The sequence below is a fragment of the Uloborus diversus genome, chromosome 3 (genome assembly GCF_026930045.1).
Source record: "Uloborus diversus isolate 005 chromosome 3, Udiv.v.3.1, whole genome shotgun sequence".
In the NCBI taxonomy this organism is placed as follows: Eukaryota; Metazoa; Arthropoda; class Arachnida; order Araneae; family Uloboridae; genus Uloborus; species Uloborus diversus.
The window spans coordinates 215,292,387-215,319,360 of record NC_072733.1 but is presented as its reverse complement, the minus strand read 5'-3'; the positions used below and the strand labels follow the sequence as shown (position 1 = coordinate 215,319,360).

The 26,974-nt window shown below is 31.8% G+C and overlaps 1 protein-coding gene across 1 annotated transcript in view; it reads right to left on the bottom strand.

Moving 5' to 3' along the window:
* Positions 1-3,822: 3,822 nt before the first annotated feature.
* LOC129218586 (la-related protein 1B-like) overlaps positions 3,823-26,974 on the bottom strand; it is a 114,502-nt gene continuing 91,350 nt past the window's right edge. The window contains exons 17-20 of the mRNA XM_054852901.1: positions 17,176-17,285; positions 16,011-16,135; positions 14,436-15,424; positions 3,823-6,738 (exon numbers count right to left, since the gene is read on the bottom strand). Coding sequence (XP_054708876.1) covers positions 14,444-15,424; positions 16,011-16,135; positions 17,176-17,285 — 1,216 coding nt within the window. The 3' untranslated portion in view covers positions 3,823-6,738; positions 14,436-14,443. The remainder of the gene's footprint in view (positions 6,739-14,435; positions 15,425-16,010; positions 16,136-17,175; positions 17,286-26,974) is intronic.

Here is a 26,974-nt window from a genome sequence, read left to right as displayed (position 1 = left end):
TAGGATCTCTACTTCACCCCTTTGTTAGATAGGCCTGATTTGTATCTAAATAAAAGGGGGGTGTCTCACTTACCCCTTACATGGGATAAGTGAGACCCCCATCTGGATTTTTAAAAAATATAACCGTTAAGCATATTTAAAGCAATATTTTAGAAAATCGCGATAAACTTTTGTTTATTTATATCGTCCAAGATAAAATAAGTTGAAATTTTTTTTGTTTCAAAACTATCTCGTATAAGGTTTCGAAAACGAACTATTCTCAAAAGGGGTCCCACTTACCCCAACCAGCCCTATTTGTATATATTTATTCAAAATATAAATTTTTAATTGAAAAAAAATAGTGCAGAGGGATCATATATACATTTCTGCTACATTTTTGTCCTTAAAAAGATAAAAAGAAATAACATTAATAACGTAAAAACAAAAGTTGCTACAGGGTGGCAAAGACAAAAGAGTGGTAGAGGGGAACATTGAGTAGGATCAATATTTTTCGCATTCCGATTTAAAAGTCCAGGACAAAGGCGCCCATATGCAGAATTGTAGGGGGGGGGGGCCCTCAGATATTTTCTCCATGGTTTAGCTGGGTATTTTCCCCATGGAAACCGATATCAAGACAGATTAGGGTCATTAAAATTTGAAATTTTAATAACTTATTCGTTAATGACTGGAGAAAAAATGTTTTTACATAAAAAAAGTACTAAAAGCAAGGAAGTTCTAATTACTAAGGGGGGGGGGGATCGAGCCCCCCTCCCCTATGGGCGCCCATGGTCCAGGAACTAAATTATTCATATAAGTGTCATGTGAATACCAGCTGTGAGAATTCAGATCCTTTAATATTTCATTCAGTTTTAAGCACTTTCTAAACTATTTGTTTTGATTTTACTCGGTATACTTTCATAGTTTCTTGTTAAAGGTATGTTTGGAAAAAATATTTTGAAAAATATTTTTTCCATTGATTAATCTGCTCATCCCTACAATATGTTCAGCTTTCAGTCATGTCTTCGCTCATTATTTTTTACTTTTGTTGGTAAACTTTTGCTCAAGAAAATAATCCGTGACACCACGCAAGTTCCAGTAAGGATTAAGGAAGTCTTGCCAAACCTTAGGGGAGGCTTTTATCACCTTGTATTCTCCAGGAGCTAAAGCTAATAGTGTCTCTTCCTTCCACCTGTTGGTAAGACGGGATCTCCTTCAGGCGCATCTACATCCATTCAGCATGGTGGACTCTCTTTGCTGCATTTTGTGTGGAGAGGGAGTGGTTATAAATGGCACGCACCTATAACCGCTGGGGCTGCTCAGCACTTTAGAATTCATACATTTCTATTTTTTCAAGACGCTTGCCCCTCCTGGAGATGCTTTATTTTTGTACTGAACTGCAAGACTTTGTATGCTCAAAAGAGCTAACAGTTAATATTGCTCCTTTAACTATTTGAAGGACGTAATTAGAAAAAAAAAATAAGTAGGCTACAGATAGTGTTGGATGATGTGTACGCACATTAAATTTGTTAAAGCATAAATTACGCAAGACATTTTGCATGGAATTCTTTTACAAACAAAACATGTATAGTCTTTCAAGAGAAAGTTTCAATCTCTTTTCTTTCATTAATTGGATGTAGGTAAATAACTAGATCATTTCTATTTATCTCTAAGTTGGAGTAACAATAAAACAGAACTTTCCTCTCTGCATCTCAAATAATACCAATCAGCAATAAAAATCATTTTAACGGTCTAGTTTCAAGTAAATCCTAGATTTCGAGAGCAGTGTCAGTAAATTCTTTGCCATGAAGTGCAACTAGCCTCTGTGCTGCTATTTTATCACAGACATTTACCACATTTGGTTTTGCTGAATAGGGGATGCTGTTAGTATTCAACGAAAACCAAGGTAACATATTTTAGAGTTTTATTGACCACCTAAGCCAGGTATCAGCAAGTAATTTTGTTTGAGTCTGGATGTTTTTGAAAACTTGTATCCAGGTCCAGAAAAAACCCTCATATTATATTATACATTAAGCATTATAAAACTAAAACCGTCACTCTATTGGTTTCAAAATACTAGAAAAAATGATAAAAGGGGATGAGATTAAAAATATTGTTGCCAAAGTTGAAGTATTTTGAAATATTTTATTTGTGTAATTTATACTTTCAAAACAGTGTTTCCAGTCCAAGTTTTCACCTTCCGTGGTCCGAAGGTCGACTGCTGACCTAAGCTGTGACATACAAGAAATTGATACAAAATGAAAACTATTTTCTTTCAGAGGATACCTTTTTTTAAATCCCGATTTTAAATATGACGTGAGAAAAAATTCACATAAGTTTGGGGGAAAATCTAAGGCAAGGGGTTCCAACAGAACTGAAGTTTGCCCCTAAGGAGAAAGGGGCCTAAATTCTAAGAAAGGATCAAAAATACACTATAATCTTAAACTATTAAAGGCTAAATTAAGGGTGCACTATTCATCAGCAATTGGCCCTTTAGCTGATTATCTATAATTCGCCAATTGATGAGCTAAAAAAATATTTTTATTAAAGTTACTATAGCTTAGAACAATTAACTATGCTGAATTAATTTTAGCTGATTAGTTGCCTGATTTTTTTCTTTTTTAAAGTCGAAATTACTCTTCCTTTGAACAAGAAACTGTGCTGAATGAATTTATTACATCAAAACCAGTTTTGGTACTCCAGCTGCTGTGCCTCCATTTGAATTAAAATTTAAATTATAATGGTAGGGGTGCAAACACATTAATATTTTTTTAGGAAATTTTTTTTCAAATGGATAAAAGAAAGAGGTTACAGGAAAAATAAATAAAACTGACTACAATTTCGGACCAGATTTTGAAAAAACAATTTTAGTATCTTAATACTAAAAAAAAGGACTAATAGGGAAAACACCAGACTAGTTGTATGTCTTCCAAAAGTGCCATGCCTGGGGAGGGGCTACTGTTTGTCTTAACAGTGCCAAGCAGATAATGATATCAACAAGTGTCAAGCTGCTTTGTTTCTCACTTGTTTGTTAGAGAAACATTATTTTTAGTATTAAATACAAGCATTACTCTGAAATTTGTGCTTCAAAAAATGTTTCTAAGAAAATATTTTGATTAAGTTTTGGGAAATGGAGACATTTGAAATTTTCACAAATAATCTCCTTAAGTAAGTTTTGGCTTTATTAAAAACCGAACCACCAATTTTCCATTACAATTAGTGAATATACTCTTGATTAATAGGTCATGACAGAATAATATGGATAACAAAGAAATACCAGAAAAAAATCATATAGTTTTGAACTCTCTACAACAAGATAAAATTTTAAATTCCATTAAAATAATTAATACTAATATTTAATAAACTAAACCCACTAATTATGAACAACAATGTTAGAAATACCAAGTAAAAATAAAGCTTTTGGGAATGCTCTAAGTCACAGACTATCTGCACTTAGTCTAGTTTCTATGAGTGATGTCACTACACCCTTAAGGGCAGTGCCTGTTCATATTTTCTCGACTTCTATGCTAATTTAGGATACATATTAGAGAAAAATTGCAAGATGGAGAAAATTAAAGCTTCTGCAATGGCAGCAGGATAAGACCTGGAGCAGTAAGGTGAAAACAACTATGGTATCTGGAAAATGAAATCTTATAGCTGTTCATACTTGCCAGATTTCGTGAGTTCCCAAATGTGAATTACTTTCCATTGGAAAAAATGGAGTATGCACATTTATAGTTGATAATCTACATGATGGACATCTTGTTTCTAGACCATAAAAATCAGGAATAACTTTCCAGATTAACTTTCCAGATGAAAGCTAAGAGAATAAAAACAAAATCTTCAGACGTTTTTAAAAATTTTTATTGCCCATTCATGAAAATCAAACACCCAAAAACCCCATATAACACAAACAATGGAGCAGTAATAAACATAGCAAAAACTCACATTTTAACGTACAAGCATTACAAGATGCATAGGCACATGAAGTCATTAGTACAAAATCCTAATCAAAATTTTCAAACTTTAAACAGGCACTTTTCAAATTTCCATTTCAAAGTCTTCATTTACCTAGTATTTTCCTTTCATACAATATCATTGCTTGCACTTGAGCAAAAAAGATATATTTGACAAACATTATTATAGATAACCTCGCAAAAATATTTACACAGAAAAAAAATCAAGTCATTTTTAAGTAAACAAAGAATGACAATATACTTCATTACAAAATAGTAAACTTGTTAGAATAAATGTTTATGGAAGATGGACCACAAATTCAACATAGAAAGGAAAAAATGTTAATAACAATAAAAATATCCTACATTAAAGCAAAATTTTACAAAGTTAGTAATCACAATTCATTCTCCACTAAATATTTCAACTTTTGAATCTCATTCCATATGAAACAAATACAAAAAACATAAGTGAGAAATTTAATTGTAAGATGTTAGGATGAATGGCTGTTCAAAATTTTTTTTAAGTGTTTGAAAAGTATTTCATGTCAGAAAATAATTTAGACCAAATATGTGCCAGACTTTCAAATAATGTTTGTCTTTATGGCAAAAATGAAAGACTATTAAAAATTTTGTCCCCCCCCCCCCATTTTATCTAATGCCCTAAAGTTTATTTTGGCACATGATTAGAAAGTTATGTATTTTATATATAAAATGTCAATATAAACTTAAAAGAAGCACAGGATTTTAATAACTATGTAACTGCATTGTTAGATTTGAGTTCATAATAAAAAATCCAAAACCACAACAAGGTAAAATAGATTGCTTTACATTTTTTGATGTTTTCAAAAGAATTATCTTTTAAAAGCTACCATCAGTATTTCTTTTGGTATGCCAGTATTTTAATAAACAATCATTGAAATTTCCAGACAACAGCCTGACTGTCATGCTAAATTCATTGTAAATAACATTGAACTTCATTTTATTTATTAAGATTTAAGATAGAAGAGTAACTTTACACAACATACTAATGCGTAAAAAAATTCAATAGTTCAAAATTTTAAATGAAGAAACTTGAGAAAATTTCCAAGCATTTTCGAGAACTGATACCGTGAAAAATGTCAGAGCTCTCAAATTATGAACTAAAAAGTGAACATTACAACATCAGAAAAACGAAGTAAGATTATCTAATAGAAAAAAATAAAAAATATACAAAACTAAGAAACAACATTTCAGTGATGAAAAAAGATTTGTTTCTTCCTTTGCCATAATTGCATATTTAGATTTTGAAATGTAGGCAAAGAGGACTTCCCAAACAATTTAAAGATTGAAAAAAGAAAAAAAAAAAAAAAGGAAAGGGAGGGAATAACACATTGGCCACTTCTAAATTCATAAGACTAGTGCAAAAACTTTAAGATGCTGATTTATGACTAGAGCACATGGAATAACCAATTTTACGAATGTAATGTTGAAAACCAAAAGGTAACTTTGAATTCTAACAATGTAGCCCACAAAGCACAAAGATAACCCTGTTTTAACGATAAAAGAATGCTAAGCTGAAATGCACCAGTAAAATGTAGCAGAGCAAGGCATTCAACATTACTTTCAGTAATATATGTACATATAGTATGGACAAAGATAGAAAACTTAAATGTGAAAATACTGAAAATTTCAACCTTGATTTAGTAAACTGAAATTTATTTTTCTTCATTTTGAAGGAAAATAAATTTATGAATGAACCGGTATAATTTATAAAAACATAACTTTAAAATATTTAATGAAACTTTTTTTTTCGTAACTAGGTATAACATAAAATCTTCAGAAAATTTGAGCTTTATTCGTTCAGGCAGTATAAACTCTAATCAACAAAACTTAAGTTTTAAAGACATAAAATATACATTTGCAACATTGTTTCATTTAACACTTTTACTATACACAGCTTGAAATGAAAAAAGTGTACAGGAAAAAAAGGAACTTGGTAACGAAACTTCATTCAGAAAAATTCAACAGTTAGTCAACATAATGCAGTCCAGTCGAAAAATAGTTTTCAAATCAACATAACTCATTAAGCTTTTTAAATTAAAAAAGCCCACCAAAATAAAGCTACTTGGATTCATTTCCCTATCACAAAACTATATACAACCAATTGTCAAGATACTGTGATTTGAATCAATCAAAAACATTACTCATTGAAAAAAAAAAGTCTGAAAAGTAAAATCATACCAACAGTTATTTGTATGATTAAAAAAAAAAATCTAATAAGTATCCTTTATAAGGAGAAGACTCATCAAATTTACAAATTTGAACAAAATAAAAGTAACAATAAATCGTAACATCATTATCACTGGAATTAATAGACTGATTATAACAAAACTACAAAAAAAAAAAAAAAACTATGAGAAACAAAGTACAGGTACATATATATAGATAGTGAGCTCAAGGAATATTAATAAAATATTGTGAGATTTCATTTCTGAACAAAAGAATAAGTACAGTTCTACACAAAAAAAGAACATATTTTATCATAAAAATACATAATTTCTATGTAAAATTTAATTTCAAAAAAATATTAAAACACAAAAGAGAAAGAAAAAAATCCAAAAATTTATATACAAGTTTTAGTTGTCAGAAATGATATAGGTAGAAGGCACAACTATTATTTGCAAATGGCACAAAAGAATTTTTAGTATTTCTAGAGCTCAAGTTTTTGAATATAAAAATATCTTTATCACAAAATCACATGAAAGTTACCATAATAACTTTTAACTGAAGAGCACTGCTGAAAAATTGGACTTGATGTGGAAAACGCCTGAAACACAAAAACAAAAAGCCGATTAAATATGCAAAAAGAGAAGAAAATTTAGGGTGGAATTATGACATTATTTCATCCGAGATTACTTACTGAAATCATTATTATTAAAGGCAATTGCATTGTAGTAAACTCTCAAATATGCGCTAGTTCTAAAGCAAATTTGAGAGGGAAGCATATTTTCTTTATCACTATGCTTGTTTAATTAATAATAAGTAAATGTCCCTGCAGCAGCGACAGCAGAACTTAAAGAGTTACAATTTAACATGCATCATTGATTCCTTTATTATCAACTATTTATGTTAATGGTCTTATTCTGTGCCTAAGTAATTAACATGTTTTTACAGGAATTAAACATAGAGGAAAGTAAAAGAGGGCAATGCAGTATGTGTCTACATCTAAAATCAGCAGAGCATTTGACCTCTTTAGGAGAATTACTTATACAGCTTACATTTTCAATTAAATTTTCAAATACAGAATCACTGCTTTATGTTACTAAAACAAATTAGTAGAGAAAAATGAAAAGTGAATTTAATTGTAACATAGTTTTAAATTTTTTGAAAATAATTTGAAAAATTCTCTTTGACAGCATTTAAAATTTATTTTGAAGTGTACTTTACAATAGCCATTATAACGCAGAAACTTGAGGGATGAGATATCTCAAATCACACAATATTATTTATTTAACACATAAAATAATGCAAACCATTGATATTTTTATCATAAATAGGGAAATTTGCACTTGTTTATTCTGGTAAACATTGCAGAGTTTATGGATAACTGGAAAAAAAAAAGCATTAGAAATTATACTTTTACATAAATCAGAATTTTCCTCCTTTTCTCGATTTGAAAAAAGAAAAAGAGACAGGATATGAATGGACATATTTCTGCTGTCTTTGTTATTTATTTCATTCATTTCTGGTCAAACCTTTGAAAACAGTACTCTTTAAGCCAAAAGCCATCCCTCAGAAGATAAATTCTGATGGCAGTAGTGGATGTCATCATTTTATTTAAGAACCAATATTGAAGGGAAATCTTGCAAGATAAGAAATTTTAAATAACACAGTAAAGTGGTGCAGATCATCCCACATTGTACAATAAAGGGAATGAATGAAGTGATAAGAACAAATTTTGCTGGAATTTTAAATTATTAAGCATGCCTGCCGACTTCTTCAAGTAAAAAAAAAGACTGATTTAAGATTAAAAACCAGTAAATTTCAATAATCAAGCATAATTTTATACTACTATATACTCCTGAAAATTAAAAAGGAATGAATTACAAATGAAATAACATGTTGAGTTTCCAACCCATTTTAAAAGCACATAGACAAGAAATTTGAGGTTCAGATAAGCAATCCTAAAGAAGATTTTTACTCTGAAGATACATTACAAACCAACAACAGTTTCATGTATTTTGCAAGTAATAACGTATGATCCCCAAAAAATTACTTATATTTCAAGGGAATATAATCTCAAAATTTTTTTTTGTAAAACTAACGATAGAATTTCTTATCTATAAGCCAAAACTATTCTTAAAAAAAAAATCTCTTAGACGTTAAAACTAGAGATAGCACAAAGCGTAATTTGGCCGAAACGCTGAATAGGGAAGCTTGGTCAAAGCTTCCGCTGCTCTGTATGTTGAGTTTTGGCATTAAATACACAATAAATGATTATATAACATCAGGTAATCTCCATGTACTTTACTACTTTTCCTTTTTTCAACATTTTCAGCTTACTGTGTTTTTTTTTTTTAATTAACACGTATCAACACTTAAGATGTTACTTTTGCTTTGCTCTGGTAATACCAGAAAAGCACATGTTTTTAATTTTTCATTAGAATAAGTGATATAGAGCATTATTTGGAATATAAAAGGCATGAACTACAATTAAGTTAATGTTAATAATAATGAACTGATATGATTAAATACTAATCTGTAATTTGAAATATTAATCTAGAAAGTTTTTTTTTACATATATTAACTAATCTAGAATAAATTTTTAGCCTTTAATTATTTAGAACAAATATTTACCATATAGATCTAGGGTGCATATGCTGCTAATGGACTGGATGCCTTCCTCATATTTTGGTTTACACACACACACACAAAAGAAAAAAAAAGATTAAAACTAAAATGTTGCTTTAATTTATGTTTGATATTTATCTGCATGTTTTAAAATCCTGATTTATTGTTGATAATCTTGATCAATCAATACAAAATAATTTGAAATACTATTTAAAAAACTAAAATATTGTACCTATAATTATTAAATAAAATATAATTTTAAAACGAATTACTTAAGGATGCCGATTTGTCTCATATCTGCCCTTGCATATATAAATAACATCATTGTTGCTAGATATATTTGAAGAATGTTTAATGCAGTATATTTTAACAGCATCAATTAAAAAATTAAGTTTTTTAATAATACATAAACTAAATATAACCTAATGTACCTTTCATTAGAATACATTGTTAATAATTTTTGTATTAATTGTTCAATGAAGTCTGGCTCCAAAGGTTCAATACACACAAAATTTAAAATTAAATATACATTTCTATTATGATTTACCATAAGGTACAGTTTTGAATTTAAAAGACAATATCTTATACAATAATTGTAAAAGAAAATTCGCAACATAAATTGTTTCAGGCCAAAGCGGCTGAATCACAGCTCATGATTCTGCCAGGCCAAAGCTTCTGTGGAATGGCTGAAGCTTTGTTCCATCTCTAGTTAAAATATTAGATGTTGGTGGCATAAAAGTTTTTAACTTTTAGACAAACATTCTAATTAGTACCATTAGATGAAGCATTTAAAGTGCAATGAATATCTTATTTGCTCTTTAGATGAATAAATATGTTTTATTAGAGGCTAAATATTTAAGATAATGAATGACATAAGCATAAACTAGTTTCTAACATTTCTAATTTCACAAAAATTTATTCCAACCACCTGGTGTTATCTTTCACTCAGAAAAGTTCAATAACTCTGTTTGAAATTCTTACTAGATCTTTTCAGTTTTGAGATATTAAACAAGAATGTTAAGTTTCAGTATTATTTTCCGATTTAATTCCCGGCCTAAAAATGAAAATTACATAAAAAAATACTGATATGCCCAAGAAGATGATTGTTACAGGCTTGAAATGCTAAAATTTCAGTCATCCTTTACAGGAAGTAAAGGATGACTTTGATTTCGTATTTCAATACACAGATGCCAATAAAAGTAGGAACAAAAACCTTTTTCCAAGCAAGTATATGTTTTCATTTTAAAATTAAACTATATTTATTAAAATAGCTATTAGCAGTCTTATCCAAAAAGTCTTATAAGCTGTTGAAAACTCGACAAGAGTGAACGTTGACCAAACAAACAGAAATGTGGGCATTTGTGCTTTCTAATGTAGTTAATGATATTAACAATTTTTTGTTTGAATAATTACTACTGAAAGAAGCAAATTAGGTGAAGAATGGAATAAATATTACAGGAACAATAAATTGATTAGAAAATGAAAAAAATGGAAGATTTTGCCTTCTGGCCAGAAGATCAGAATATTAACGAAAATAAAACCAGAAGCCTTCTGGCAAAATGGGAAGAGTTAACAGTTACGCATTAAGCCTTAAATAAACTTAGAAATTTAGAATAAAAATTGGAAGAAATAAACTATAAAAGTGGAGACTCAGCTGATAAGAGGTACTAGCCAACTACAGTTGGAAGAGTTTTCAGCTCAATGGAGAAGAGCTGAAGCAAACAAGGCCAGGGACACAATGCAAGACATCGCAATAGCCTAGAGATAGCATGATTATTTTTCCTAGTAAAGAGATAACTAAAAAATAAATAAGCACCTTTATTAAAAATAAGGACCTCTAAGAGCCATATAAACCCTGTTTACTGATCATGTACTTGACACAGCAATATAAATAGAGCAACTGAAAATTTTGATACAGCAGTACGAGAAAAGAACGACAGGACATGTTGTTTACATTGATTTTCCAAAAGCTTTCGATAAGGTATCGCATGTTGCTCTACTTAGCAAATTAGCTGATATAGGAATAGGAGGGAAAACTTTCATTTGGGTAAAAAACTGGCTGACCGGAAGGAAACAAAGGGTAGTTGTAAGGAGAAATTATTCTAATTGGGTTGAGGTTTTAAGCGGGGTTCCTCAAGGATCAGTGTTAGGGCCTGTTTTGTTCATTGTTTTTATGAACGATATTCACAAAAATATTTCTGGGAACATGAATTGTTTTGCTGATGATGTCAAAGTTATGGGGACTGTAGAAAATGAAGAACAAGCAAAACAGCTGCAAGAGGATCTAGATCATATTACGGAGTGGGCTGATAAATGGGGTATGGCTGTTAATGTTGGGAAATGTCAAGTGCTACATTTAGGGCATGGAAATAAGTGTACAAGTTATTATTTGCAAGGTTCAGTCACTAGTCAGGCAGACAAAGTTACTGATCAGGGGGTCTTAATAAGTCAGGATTTAAAGTTTAGCCAACAGTGCAGCATTGCTAGTAATAAGGCCAATAAGATGCTTGGGTTTATCAATAGATCTATTTCAAACAAATCTAAAGAAGTTCTTCTGCCTTTATATAGAAGTTTGGTAAGACTTCATTTGGAGTATACTGTTCAGTTTTGGTCTCCTTATCTTAAGAAAGACATTAATGTATTGGAAAGGGTTCAAAGGCGAGCTACAAGGCTAATAAATGGACTTTCTCACTTAGACTATGATTCCAGGCTTAGAAGGCTAAAAATGTAGTCTTGAGCAAAGAAGAGACCAAGGGGACATGATTCAGTTGTTTAAATTTATTAAAATGAAAGATGTTAGGAGGCTGAAGTTTAGCACTGAAAACAGGACAAGGGGTCATTGTTTTAAGCTATTTAAATCTCAGGCTAACATGGATGTTAGGAAAAATTATTATATTAGCAGGGTAGTGGAACCTTGGAACAGTTTACCGGAAGAGGTGGTAATGAGCAAGGGAGTAGATAGTTTTAAGAGGGCCATTGATCTTCACTGGGGATTGTAAATTGACTAGGACCAGTCTAGCTGGGCCCAGAGCCTGTTGCTGGTCGTCACTTTTGTATTTGTATTGTATTTGTATTTGAGTATTAGAAAAAATCTTTTTTATAATTCCAAGATAAATTAGTATAGTTTAGGAAAATTAAGGATATTCAATGTTTCAGGAATTTCAGGACAATAAAGAACAAAAGTAAATAAATCCATAAATTATAAAATAAAACAAGCCGTTTAAGATAGAATGTATAAAAACAACTTATATCCGTCAAACTAATTGAATCATTCATAAGATACAAAATGATCTAAATCTCAAACACAGCATGGAACTTTTGACAAAGACTGTTTTGACACATTTCTGAAGAAAGGTTTTTACTTACATGAGTTTGAAATTCAGAAAGCTCAGTAAAAAGTATATTGAAGTTAATGAATATCATTCCAACCATTCTTTTTAACAAAAGTTTATCAAAAAATAATGGGAAAAAGAAAATATGGAGTGGTGCTGGTTTTAAATATATTTAAACTTCTTCAATCTATTCCATTTTCCACTAATTACACAATGCTCATTTCAGAGCACTCTCACAATACAAAAATTTAGATTAATACAGTGATTGCTAAGGTGAGGGAGCAGGAATTAACAGAGTTACAATCATTTCTTCTGTAAATATTTTAAAATACATGCCTACTGCAACCCACATAAAGTTTGTTCTCTGTCAAAAAGTCTGTTATTGACAAATGTGGTAGGAAGCCAAAGAGTGAATAAAAAGGGAGTTCAGTCCAGTCACAACTGTTGAAAATGTTTGACAAAATAGAGTTATATAGAAAAACACTAAGCTTATTAACCCCCTTGCGGTTGGGCAGTCCAAGAATTACATGTTACATGGGCGAGATATCTCGCCAAGAACTGCAAGGTGGTTAAGGGTGAGGGAGAAGGAGTTGACATCTTGTACTCATCTGAAAGTGCTTGAGATTGGCTGGTGGTTATAGTTGCTCTTGAATCAAAGAGAAAAATAGGACCACTTCTTAAAAATGAGGAATACATTGTAGCATGGCTACTGTAGAATCATACATGGTTTCCACTCTAAAGTTGAAATCAAAATAAAGCACTTGAAGCATCCTCTCCGCGTTTTTTCTTTTTGTTATTTGTACAACATTTTATGGTGCTTCAAAGTGTTGAAATGAAATGCATAAATAATTCTTTAACACTTGCCCTTAATATTTTAATAAAATGCAAAAGAAATACTTGTTTTGAAACTATAATTAAAGATATTCAGTAAGTTACTGCCCTATAGCCAGGGCTAACGCAGAAATACATGAAATACACCGGCAGTTCAGTCAATTCCAGCCGAGGATTGCAGTTTCAACAAGTAACTTACTGGATACTCCTGCCTTGCCTTCAATCTTTGAGTTGAACTGAACCATTGTTTCGGTCACTGGTCTGGTCAATGCTAATTCTGTATTAGCTACCAGTTTGTTTGGCAGTCTTGGCTTCCTTAAGTGGTTTTCCACCTCAAGCTCAGTCACTACTATGCCAGGCTGTTGAGTGCTAATAAGCACGAAACTGCAGTCTTCGACTGGAATTGACTGAGCTGCTGGTGTATTTCATGTATAATTAAAGATGTTGGTAATTTTTTTAAAACAAAATGTACTCTTGAAAAGCTAAATTTCATCTGCAAAATTGTAGCTTATCCTCATTGCTTTAGAGGTTGTGAAATAAACTAAAACTATTTTACTTAAATGCACTTTCTTGCCCACTCTTCATTCCTTACTTATTAATTTTCAGAAAAAAAAATAGAAATATCGATTTTTTAACTTAAATTTTCCATATGCATGTTGATGTAAATTAATATCTTTTAGAACGTGCATAAGTTCTACTTATTTTTTTAAAGAAACTAGTAAAAACTACATCCCTTTTTGTACTTCAAAACACAGTGACACAGGTGTGGATAAGGGCCACTTATAAAATTTCTGAGTCTTGTTCTTTGTCTCAAAATAGAAAAAAAATAATTTGAAATATTTTTGTTGTTTTATGGTGAAATACAAACAAAAGTTGCAATTTAAACTGTAACAAATTAAGCTATGGAAAAATATGCCATTTTGTTTTTTGGTTATAAAAAAAGAAAATACCTTTTCTTAGAAATATAACCTTTTTTTACTGTGATTTCAAATGTAAAGCAATATTTTTTTAAATATAAGATTTAGGGAAACAAAGGAAAAGTGCACTATATCTGAATGACTGATATAACGAGGCGCGCGATGAAACAAGGGTTTACTCTATCTGTAAAAGAAAAAGTAAGAATTCCACTGCATTTTCTGGCGAGAAGCACCAAAGATATTAGATAAAAGAAACTAGTGTTTTTCTCCTGTGTGTGTGTGATAAGAATAGAGAGCAAAAAAATAAAGAAAAAAACAGAGAACACATGATTTTAGCAAAAATATTGGACTTCCAGAAAAAAAAATAAAGAATTGATAACTGGAGGCTGTTAAAAAAAATGACAGCAAAAGATGGGTAATTATAGAAAATATGGAGAGAAAAATTTAAAATGTATCATCAAACCAGTTAAGATACTTGAATTAAAGCTTTGAATCAAAAATATTGTCGATACCATTCTGTACAGTTTTATAAGCATAATTTTAGAAAACACAAGCAAATTAAGTTTTTGTAAAATAGAAAAAAAAACTTCTACCTTTAACTTTAGTTAACATGTTCTTCCATACCGTCTTCAGGGCTCAATTTCTTTTCAGAATTACTAATGCTGGAGTCATCATTTTTAATACTTAAATCACTTCCATCTTTATCTGATATGGCTTCAGTTTCAGCTTTGACTGGAGTTTCTGAAACATGTACCTCAGAAATTTCTGCTGAAATAAGCACTGGATCACTTTTGATATTTTCAGAAACTGAAGATGCTTTCTTTTCATTAACTTGGTCACTGCAATCAGGATTTTCAGAACTTTCCTGACAATTTTCTAACACTTTGATTTCCTCTAACTTCACATTTTCTAATGTTTGGATTTCCTCTGACTTCACATCTTCTAACATTTGGATATCCTCTAACTTCACATTTTCTAATGATTGGATTTCCTCTAACTTCACATTTTCTAATGTTTTGATTTCCTCCAAATTCACATTTTCTAACGTTTCAATTTCTTCTAACTTAATACTTGTCACAACAAGAGAGCTGCTATCTTCTTTACAAGAAACTTCAACATTTTCAGCTGCTATTTCCTCTATATGAGAGCTAATATCTTTCATATTCAAAGTAGATTCTTCATCCTTCACACTTTTATCTTTTTCATTCATTTCTACTTTCTTTGGCTCTGCCAAAGGTATTGCTGATGTACTTAACTTGCTTGTCGACTCCTTTTCAAGGATAACTTCTTTTTCCACAGCAACTTCATTTTTTTTCTTCAGATTAAGAGAAGCATCAGTAGAGGAAAGGGCAGAATTTTCGCTTGGTACAATTGGATGTTTAATATGCAGAGATCCTTTTCTCTGGTCGCTCATTTTAGATCCGCTTGCTTTTCTTCTTCTTGCAGTATCAGCAGCAGATATGGTATTTCTCCTTGAGCGAGGTTCCATGTTGTAGCTTCGGTTTTGACGAGAACCGGAGGATTCTGACAAATTGCGATGACGCTCAACAGCAGGACCTGTAGCATAGCTGCATTCATATGCCTGTGCAGAAGAAATATTTGACATAATGAAAGAATATCAAGATAAGTAATAAAGAAAAAAATGCACAAAAGTTTTCTACAACTAAAAGTATACTTTATGTAAGTAGCATTAAGTGAAAAATTATCACATTCTACTTGGTACTCTTTGGTGAAAACAATTAAACTAAACTAAATAATATATACATAAAAACAATTTAACTAAACTAAAAAATATATAGATTAAAAAAAAATTGCAACAGAAAATTTAAATACAGGCTCCAAAAACTTCCAAGCAACTGAGAAATCACCTTAATGATAATTTCTTTCAGAACAATAATCTCATTGAAGGAAGTTAGCATTTTTACTTTTAATACAAGTATTGATAATACTGAATAAAGTTGGTTTTAAATACAAAAGGTTAACAAAATAAAATTACCAAACTGATTCCCTGAAAAAGTAAAATACACACACACACACACACACATATATATATATATATATATATATATATATATATATATATATATATATATATATATATATATATATATATATATATATATATAGAGAGAGAGAGAGAGAGAGAGAGAGAGAGAGAGAGGACTTACTCTGAAGTCTTCCACTGTTTTGAATCCCTGGAGCGTTGCTTTAAGAACTGGATCAACATCAAGAGAATTCTTTTGCCCAGAATATTCAAGAAAAGCCCAAAATTTCTCAAGTCCATAAAGATAACCTGAAATGCAAGTTTTAAACAGCCATTTAGAAGAAGACATTTATAATGAAACCACATTGAAAGACAAAATACATTTCATTTTGAAAACGGTATTTCAATTTCTTATACTCAAAATAACAGTCAGAAACCATATTAATTAATTTCATATTTAGTTTTATGAATAATGTATTTAAAAACAAACAAGTAATCTTACTATCAATAAACATCCAAATAAAAGAGTATAACTAAGTTACATCTCAAAAGCAAATTTATACAAAATAAAAACCTGTCAGTTACGTTTCAAAAGCAAATTTATACAAAATAAAAACCTATCCTGTACATGCAGTATGAAAAATTTAAATATTTTTAAACTTAAGCATTTTACATAAAAGCCTTAGAAGTGCATCATGTCAACAAAATTTTGTGCTTTAAATATGCACCTGAAGTCAAACAAATAAAATAACAATCAAAATGACCTTTTCAATTGTCCTTATTATGGAAAAAATATTTTTGATTCATTCGCAAATGCACAATTTTCACACAGTTTAAGCTTTTAATTATACAAAAAATGATGAGAAAAATGTTGAACAATGAATAAAAAACAATCTGTAATTGTAAAAGTGTCTTGATAGCTAAAAAATCTGCAGTTAATAAATGCATCTCCTGCTTTCAGAAATTAATTCAATACAAATTAAGAAAATAAGTTTTGCAAAAAAATGTGAAGTTACTGTGAAATATATTTTTATAGTACAGTATAACTCTGGTTTAACGATTGTCAAGGGATTAGAAAAAGTTATTGTTAAATCAAGCATTGTTAAATCGAGAAGAATAAATACATTCAATGCAGTTAAATCTGGACCAGTGAAATGTATCATTAAATTGAGGAAATCGTTAAATCAGGGTTTTGTTAAATTGAAGTTAAACTGTACTTAGAAAAACTTAAATTTACATAAAATCTTAGCAAATGATTTTTTAGAAAAAACATATAAAGGTTAGCAATTGAAGCTAATTCCAGAAACATCTCAAAAATTTACAGAAATCTTTTCGAAAAATTTAATTACCATTTTGCAAATCCTTTAGAGTTTCATCTTGGAAGTCTTTAAAAAGATCTTCCCTGAAATGCTTTTCCAAACCGTAACTGTAAAACCGAAAGAGGCACTCCAAACCGTACCTGTGTGAGAAAAATGCAAGTAAAGTTTAGGTTCCAGGGTATGAAAGTATTTTTCTTAAATAAAGGTTTCCTGTTCTCCTATCTTCAATACATATGCAGGCGTCCCTAGTATAACACGGTTTCGATATTACATGGTACCGAATTTGCGATTATTAAAGCATGGTTTCGATATAATACAGAAGTTATGTTTAGAAATGATGGAATTTCATTTTTGTCAAATTCATTCTGTTAATGTTTAATAATAAGTTTTTACTCTGTTTTTTTGAAACTTGGTTCCGATATCACACGGTAGACATCCCTTAATTCACATTATTGCTAAGTCTCATATAGCACGGTTTCGATGTAACAAAAAACATGGTTTCGAATACCATACATATTGACATGATTTTTACTATGTACATTATTAATTAGTGCGAAAAATGAGTTAAAAAGCTATTTTCAAAAAAGTCTCGTATAACATGGTTTTAATACTACACAGAACAAACTAACCGTGTTATACAAGGTATGCCTGTACACTCAATTTATAAAAGAACAGTTAAATGCACTCATATTCATACCCTCAAAAACTTATTGCAAGCTTGACAGCCAGTAACATTTTTCAAGGTAAATGAAATCAGTGACGTATATATGCTTGAATTTTGGAGGGGGGGGGGACAATATGACCAAATTCCCCTCCCCCCCACATACTTTTTTTTTGGAGACTGAAGTTATTAGATGGAGAAGCTCTAGTGCTAGATATTCAATTTTTCCTAAGGAGGAGCAAAGAATTGAAACTACCACACTATTCATTTTAATGTTAACTTTCTACATCTAGTTTTAATTTTTTTAAAAAAAGGAGAAAAAAGCGAATTTATAAAAAAATGACATGAATTTCTTGCAGGGAATTTTTTTTTGTGTCCGATTTGTTGCTTTGAAGGAAAGATGGACACTAATAGTTATATATCCTAAAAAAACTATTCTAAGACATCCTTCAACTTCAGAGGAAAGACGGAGGTGAGGATATCATGGAAGTCAATGGGAAAGTTTTCGAAATTGAGGTTTTAAGAACTCTTCAATGCAAATTTTTCGAAAATTTAGGAGGAGATGGGAGAGTAGGAGGGAAGAGTAGATTTTCCCAGATTCCACGAAATGTTGAAATGTTTTAATTGAAGTAAACAATGACAATTTTTGATACAGAAAGTTTGAGCGCATTTCGGAACTTTTTTGAAGACTGAAGCTATGTTTAGGCTATCTTTGATAACATTAGGGGCTCGTCTCGGAAACTTTCTAAAACTGAAGTAATTAAATACATAATTTTAAACTTCTGTCTGGAATTTTTTCTATACAAAAGAGCAACTTTATGTCATATTTGGTAGTGATAGAGGAAAAGGGGCTCCCTGTCAAAATTTGTTTTGAAATTGAAGACAATTTTAGGCTGTGTCTGAGAAGGATTGGTTTTGGGATCAGGCACCTGGACCTTCCCTTCAAGGGTTTTTGAGACATAAGTTTAAAAAACAATTTTAGTCTATCTTTGAAGATCTTAAGTGAAAATGGTTAGAATGATAGCTCTGAAAGTTTTTTGAAACAAAAATCTTAAAGGCACAATTTGTGTACCCCAGGGTTCATATTCTATTGGGATAAAAAATTCCATGACTTTTCCAAGACTTCACATAAAAAATGTTCATAACCTTGCTACACAAAGAGAATAGTACTGCATATTTTCCAATGTTCTGCAATGGGTATTAGCAAAACTATTATGTGAAAGCCACTACCTTATCAAAGCATTTACTTGTGACTGAAAAAACATCAACGCATAGTACAGAAACTAATATCTATTCTTATTTTTTTAATTTAAGTAATGCAAAAATATAGTGAATGCAATATACAGATGTTTCAAGTAATAAATATTTAATAAACAGAGCACAATAGTAATAAATGGGGAAGAATATTAATAAATGGGAGAAAGGTTGAATGAGTCATCACAAAGTTTTAAAAATAAATTTACTTCATGAAAATATTGCCCTTAGGTGTCAACAGTGTATCTAATAATTTATGTAACTTGACAGTATTTTTGTTCATTGAAGTAAAGTCTTGTTTTTCAGTAAATTCATTTTTTTTAAGTATTAGAATTCCCTATTTCTTTGTTCTATCGCCTGACTAAATGTTCATTTTCTAAAGCCTTCAACAAATTAAGATAAACTCTGACAAGTTTAATAATGATTTTTTATGAGTGGTTGAAACGAACTCTGATGCAATTGAGTGGGTGTCGTAAAATCTAGAATGTGCAAGTCCAGTTCTAAAAAATATAAAAAGTGCTGAAAATAATTGTGAATTCCAAATAAGTGATGTCCCAGCAGTAAAACCACATTACAAAAAAGAAAAAAAAAAGCGGATGGCTGTTACAGAAGCAAATGCAATAGGATTCCAAAACTCAGATTTGTTTTTGAGATGGTTCAGTTTTCCAGTGTAAACGGCTTTTACATGCAATACTGTTAAATCACTGAAGATTTCTAATGTTCTTTTAGCTTCTGTTACTTTCTTACTGCCCAAGACATTTTTCCATGACTTGAAATAAATATCCATGACTTTTAATGAAAATATTAATTTTCCATGACTTTACCAGAATTAAAGGAGGAAGTTAGTAAAAAGGATGTGGGCATTAGCTTGTGTGTTAAATAGTGGGAAAATTCCAGAGGTAAAGGGGAAAGTTATTGCTGAAGTGACTGACTGGGAAACAAAGGGTATAATTTTGGAAGATTCAATGGTGCGTGAGGTGGGAAACTCAATAGGCAGAGTTAGACGTAAGGTGGCTAGATGTTGTTTGCCAGGGGCTCGGGTGAGAGATGTAAATAGGGTTGCTGAAAAGAAGGGGGTATTTAATAAAGAGGATGTAGTTACTTTGTGGGTGGGAACTAACGATGTAGGCCATAGTAACAACGACGAGTTTACAAAGGAATGGGATTCCCTGTTGGACAAAGCAACCAACTGTTCGGCAAATGTCCAAGTGGTTGGTTTGCTTCCCAGGTATGGAGTGCACAGGAGTTGGTTAAACCAACGGGCTAGGTGTATGAACCTGGTACTCAAGGAAATTTGCGTTAAGTGTAGTATCAGGTTTATTGATGTGTGGAGTAAATGTAAACGAGATTGGATTGCCAGGGATGGCCTGCATCTGAGCTCTACAAGGGTCAAAATGGTTAGTGGTTTGGTTTTAGAGGCTTCAGAATCAAAAAACTAAGTTGGAATGGGGGGCATGGTTTAAGGAGCAGAATTCGAAAGGGTACTCTACTAACTATTGGGATTTTAGTAGAAACGGAAATAGGGTGGCTAATAAGAGAAAAGATTTTAACACTTGGGATTCAGACGATCGTGCAGCATTAAATAAAAGTAAGATGGGCTTACTTAAGGTTCTTTATACAAATGCTCGTAGTATTAGGAACAAGATGAAAGAATTGAAAAGCATAATTATAGACGAGAGGTTGGATATTATTGGAGTTACCGAGACATGGGCTACCGAAAGTGATGATGATTTATTATCTATTGCTGGGTATAATTTGTTTAGACAAGATAGAGTAGGTAAAAGAGGTGGTGGGGTTTTATTTTATGTCAGAGACACTTTAATTTGCAATGAATTGGTAATTAATGATAAACCTAATGAGATTGATATGATTTGGCTGGAGTTGATTAGTAATAAGGGCAAAAAACTACGTTTGAGGAATATTTATAGGCCACCCAACTTAAGCCAGGGTCAAGACGAACAGATGTTTAGTATTATTAGTGACATTTCTAGCAAGGGGTCAGTCATCATAATGGGAGATTTTAATTTTCCAGGAATTGATTGGAATAATTTTTACCATAGTAATAGCAGAGAAGAGGAATTTTTGAAAGTAATTGGTGACTGTTTCTTAGATAAAATTGTAACTCAGGGTACTCGACAGGACGCGATTTTGGATCTAGTTTTCTGCGACATGGAAGGCTCTGTTCAGGGGTTATGTGTAGGGGAATACATTGGAGATAGTGACCACAACAGTATTAGGTTTGGGATTAAATTTGATATGCACAAAGTAGAGAATTTTAGGTTTGTGCCCAATTTCAGAAATACTGACTTTGTGGCACTTCGGCAGAGTTTGAAAGCAGTTTTTTCTTCTGGATTGGACAATAGTGATGTGAATCTTTAGTGGGCAGAATTGAAGGAAAATCTAGCGAATATGGTCAGGAATCATGTTCCTTTTAGGAGAAAGGATGTCAACACTAAAATTTGGCCAATGTGGTTCTCCAGGGAAACTAAAGACGCTCTAAATTACAAGCAAGCTGCTTTTCATAGGTTTAGAGAAACAGGTCACAGTGCAGATAGGCTCCAATATTGTAAGGCAAGGTGTAAATTTAAGTATTTGGTACGGATTCAGAAAAGAGAGTTGGAGCAAAGACTGGCAGATAACATAAACAGGAATCCCAAGAGGTTTTTTGCATACGCTAATTCGGGGAAAGTTCGAAATAGTCATATTGGGCCACTGGTTGATGAGCACGGAATTTTAATTCAGGACGATAGTGATATTGCTAATGTTCTTAATAACTTTTTTTCGAGTGTTTTTAACGATAACTGTATCTCAACAGTTGACACCAACAAGACACAAGCTATAGTACAGCTTGAGGACTTTGTATTTTCCAGGGATGACGTTTTACTTCATTTGAAAAAAATTAAAGAGACTAAGGCTCCGGGGCCAGATAATATTTATCCAAAAATTTTAGTTGAATGTGCAGAGGAATTAGCAGATGTAATCGCAAACATTTTCAATGCTTCTTATAAGTCGGGGACAGTGCCAGAGAACTGGAAGCTGGCTAACATTACACCGCTCTTCAATAAAGGGTCTAAAGGGAGTGCGGAAAATTATAGACCTGTGAGTCTAACTTCGGCGGTTTGCAAAATTTTTGAAACATTGATGAAAATTAAGATAGTAAATTTTCTAGAGACTAATAATCTATTGACTAGTTTTCAGTACGGTTTCAGGAAAGGTAAATCTTGTGCAACTAATTTATTACATTTCTATGACAAAGTTACCATGGCTTTGGACAATAAGAAGCCTGTAGATGTTGTTTACACTGATTTTCAAAAAGCTTTCTATAAGGTACTGCATGTTGCTCTACTTAGCAAATTAGCTGATATAGGAATAGGAGGGAAAACTTTCATTTGGGTAAAAAACTGGCTGACCGGAAGGAAACAAAGAGTAGTTGTAAGGGGAAATTATTCTAATTGGAGTGAGGTCTGAAGCGGGGTTCCTCAAGGATCAGTGTTAGGACCTGTTTTGTTCAATGTCTTTATGAAGGATATTCACAAAAATATTTCTGGGAACATTAATTGTTTTGCTGATGATGTCAAAGTTATGGGGACTATAGAAAATGAAGAACAAGCAAAGCAGCTGCAAGAGGATCCAGATCATATTACGGAGTGGGCTGATAAATGGGGTATAGCTGTTAATGTTGGGAAATGTCAAGTGCTACATTTAGGGCATGGAAATAAGTGTACAAGTTATTATTTGCAAGGTTCAGTCATTAGTCAGGCAGACAAAGTTACTGATCTGGGGGTCTTAATAAGTCAGGATTTAAAGTTTAGCTAACAGTGCAGCATTGCTAGCAACAAAGCCAATCAGATGCTTGGGTTTATCAATAGATCTATTTAAAATAAATCTAAAGAAGTTTATCTGCCCTTATATAGAAGTTTGGTAAGACCCCATTTGGAGTATGCTGTTCAGTTTTGGTCTCCTTATCTTAAGAAAGACATTAATGTATTGGAAAGGGTTCAAAGGCGGGCTACAAGGCTAATAAGTGGACATTCCCACTTAGATCATGATTCCAGGCTTAGAAGGCTAAAAATGTAGTCTTGAGCAAGGAAGAGATCGAGGGGACATGATTCAGCTGTTTTATTAAAACGAAAGATGTTACGGGGCTAAAGTTTAGCACTGAAAACAGGACAAGGGGTCATTGTTTTAAGCTATTTAAATCTCAGGCTAACATGGATATTAGGAAAAATAATTATTTTAGCAGGGTAGTGGAACCTTGGAACAGCTTACCGGAAGAGGTGGTAATGAGCAAAGGAGTAGACAGTTTTAAGAGGGCCATCGATCTTCACTGAGGATTGTAAATTGACTAGGACCAGTCTAGCTGGGCCCACAGCCTGTTGCTGGTCGTCACTTTTGTACTCGTATTATTTTTTTTCCATGACTTTCTAGGATTTCCATAACCCGTACGAATCCTGGTATCCCCTAATGTTTTTTGGTAGTAACATTAGGGAAAGGGAAATAATAAAAGTTTCTCAACCTTACTTCAGTCAAAAAATAAAGACTTAAAACACCGCTGATTTACAGCCTCATAGGCCTACAATTTCGGATAAGCCAAAAACAAATGCACCAGCTAACTGCAATGTACAAACAAGCCACTAAGGCACAGGAAAAAGGGAGGGAAATCAGAAGAACAAATGACTCGAGGCATCAGCCTTTTGTTACTATGTATGCACTGTGCAAGCCTCTTTACTTCAGTTCCCCCTTTCATTACTGCAGAGGAAGTATAATTAAAATACATTAGGGAATTACTAAATGAAGGAATGTAAATCACACACACAAACAAGCTATTTCACTTGGCCCCATCAACTTTGCCAACTATGCACTTGACTGTACAAATCATTTAAAATAAATAAGCTTAAAGTTAAACAAATAAATACTGAACTCTGTATCAGTAGGACTCAATTAAAATTTGAATGTTAATAACGATAACTTCATCATTTAATAATAAAAAAAATAATTATTGACTAAATCAAAAATTTAAAAAAAAAAGATAAATAATAAAAACAAATGGGTACCAATTTTTGAAAAATTGGTTGTAGTATCATATTCTTTGATTTTCAGATATAATTTTTCTAGACTGGAATAGATTACATATGATACTACACAGTTAAAATAGTACTAGATACGCAGCGCTGAAAGCAGAGTAAATATTTCACCATTTCACTTTGCAACACTACTTAACTTTGTCCCAGATACCCTTACTTTTGGCATTTCTTCTAGTTTAGAAAACGAAATTTGACAAAAAGGATACAGAAATGCAATACACAAATAATTTTGCCACCTCTTTATTTTTTTTTGAGGGGGGGGGGGCAGTCATTGTCGTTAAAACTTCTTTTTTGAAGAACATGATCGTCAAACACCATCTCAAGAACAAAATTTTGAATCTTCATACAGGTTATAAAAACTCCAGAGGCACTTTTGCAGGACAAATACATTTAAACATGCACACTGTTTAAAGTTTTGTCTTTATTATAATCATTGTTATAAGAATTTTCAAAAAATCTGAGCTTTTTCTTAGTCAAGCTTACAGCCAGTGCTTTTAAAACAAGCTGATTCCAAATAATAAGGCTAAATTTAATGCATTACTAGTCACTGATTGAGATGAATAAGCCTATCATTTGACCTTGAGCAAGCACATCAACACAATTGCAATTGAAATCAAGTATATACAAAGGTCAAAAGTTTCGTAAGCATAACAAGATTTTCTTTCTCCTTCTGCAAAGTAGTAACTTGTTGTGTTGTGGCTTAAAACATAAATATTCAATTTTTTATATGCTGGAACACCATAAAATTTCTTAAGTTTGAGCAATTTAATATTTTTAAAAAGTTGCTTTTGGTTAGTTGGAGGTAATTTGACACACTTTTTCTCCTTTTATGTGACTAAAATACTATAAATGCTTCACATTTCTTTGATAACTTTGCACACTAAAAACCAGGCAAATTCATAGACAAAAGCTTTTACACAAAACAATGCCATGTTAAGAAATTCAACTGAATTAGCTTAGAAGTTTCTCACAACTAGAACAAAAACACAAAACAATTCCTTCCATGAAAAATAAATTTTACCTAAATGCATATTTTCTAGAGATGAAATTTTTGTTTTACCTTTCTTGTTGGTGAAGTTAAAAAATACAAGTAAACCTCAATGCTTTCTTTAAAATATTCAATCACGTGTAGTTTAACACCAGATTTAAAGGTACACAAGAAGGGGGACATTTTTTTAATGCCATAAACTTATATGAAACTGCTGCCTAAAATCAAACTAAAAATTGAGCAAAATCATATTTGGAAAAACTACTTTGAGGTTTACTTCCATATGTCCTAAAGTATTTTGCATTCATTTTTATAAAATTGGTCTATTTGGTACAGACAATTGAGGACTAATTTATCAAAAGGAGGTGAAAAAACCAAATTAAACTAACAGCAAAAAAGTTTTATTATATTTTCTAATACAATTGAGCACAAAGGCATAGCAGTTTATTTTCCAGAGTAAAATTTTCATACAAAAAAATCAGGATCACTATTTTAATTTTGGATATGTGCCTTTTTGTTTGAGAAACGTGATGATATGCCCCTTTTGAACGAAAATCTGAGTGTTGCTAGCTCCAACTTCACCAAAACTCTAATACCGCATATACTCGCGTATAGGTCGATCTCGCGTATAAGTCGAACCCCCCTTTTTCAGGGAAAAAATCCAGAAAAAATCTAAAACCCGCGTATAAGTCGACCCGCATACTTTCCAAAAACATCGCGAATTATTTTCAAAGAAATTTCAAAATAATGAACACATTTATTTACAAATAAAATAGGAATTAAGTAGGAAAACATTTGTAAAAGCCTTCAAACTCGGATTCCGAGTCGGACGCAAAAAAAAGTTCATTAAAGTCCGCTTCCGTCATCACCGCGTCATCGTATACATCGGCGGCTGCAGAATCGTCATTGATATCAGAGGATGCGTTCGACGAACCTCACCGGTCAACCGGTAAGTAACCAGTTACTAACCGCAGCGTTCTATGATCAACCGGTTACCACAGCGGTTACCATTCTAAGCAGTTGATTGGTTGATTTGAGCATGTGATCATTAGCTGTCACGTGATTAACTAACCGGTCGCGCTCGTCGAACGCACTCTCAGTCTGAATGGCGTGACTGTTGACGATAAATATTTTCATACGTTTCACGATATTTGTTAATTGCTGATTTGATCCTTAATAAAGAGGAATAAAATTATCCTTATCTATGTGTATTATTTAGGATTTTTAGTTATTATTTTTGAATAAGTTTACTTTTTCACACGATCAACTTATCAGCAACTACCTGTAACCGCACATCGGCATTTCTCGTAGCTTCCCAGCTCTCGTTGATCGGAAATTTTTTTTCGGAAAATTTGACCCGCGTATAAGTCGACCCCCCTTCCTTTGATCTCATTTTTTGGACAAAATTTCTCGACTTATACGCGAGTATATACGGTACATCACCACCTGATCCATGTCGAATTACTTGAACCTAAAACTAGTGGACCAATCGTTCGTAAGCCTAATGGAACAATTGAAGTTTCGACCATCATAAATTTATGAACTTCATTCGTGGGATTGCAAAGTAATAATTTTTCTAAGCATTTTAATGAATAAGTGTTAATGATTATACTCTTTCATAAAATGTAGGATATAGTAAAATGGAACAAAAGTAAAAGGTAATAAAAACAAGAAATCTACCCCTGAAACACCGATTAAAACATTTTACTCGGAAGATTCACACAGAAAAATTTTGAAAAGACTTGTTTTTGGTAAAATTCTCAACCCTGAAAAAAATTTCCCTCATTAAAACACTGGTAATAAAGGTAGACTATAGTTTTAAGAGGAAAAAATAGTCCAATG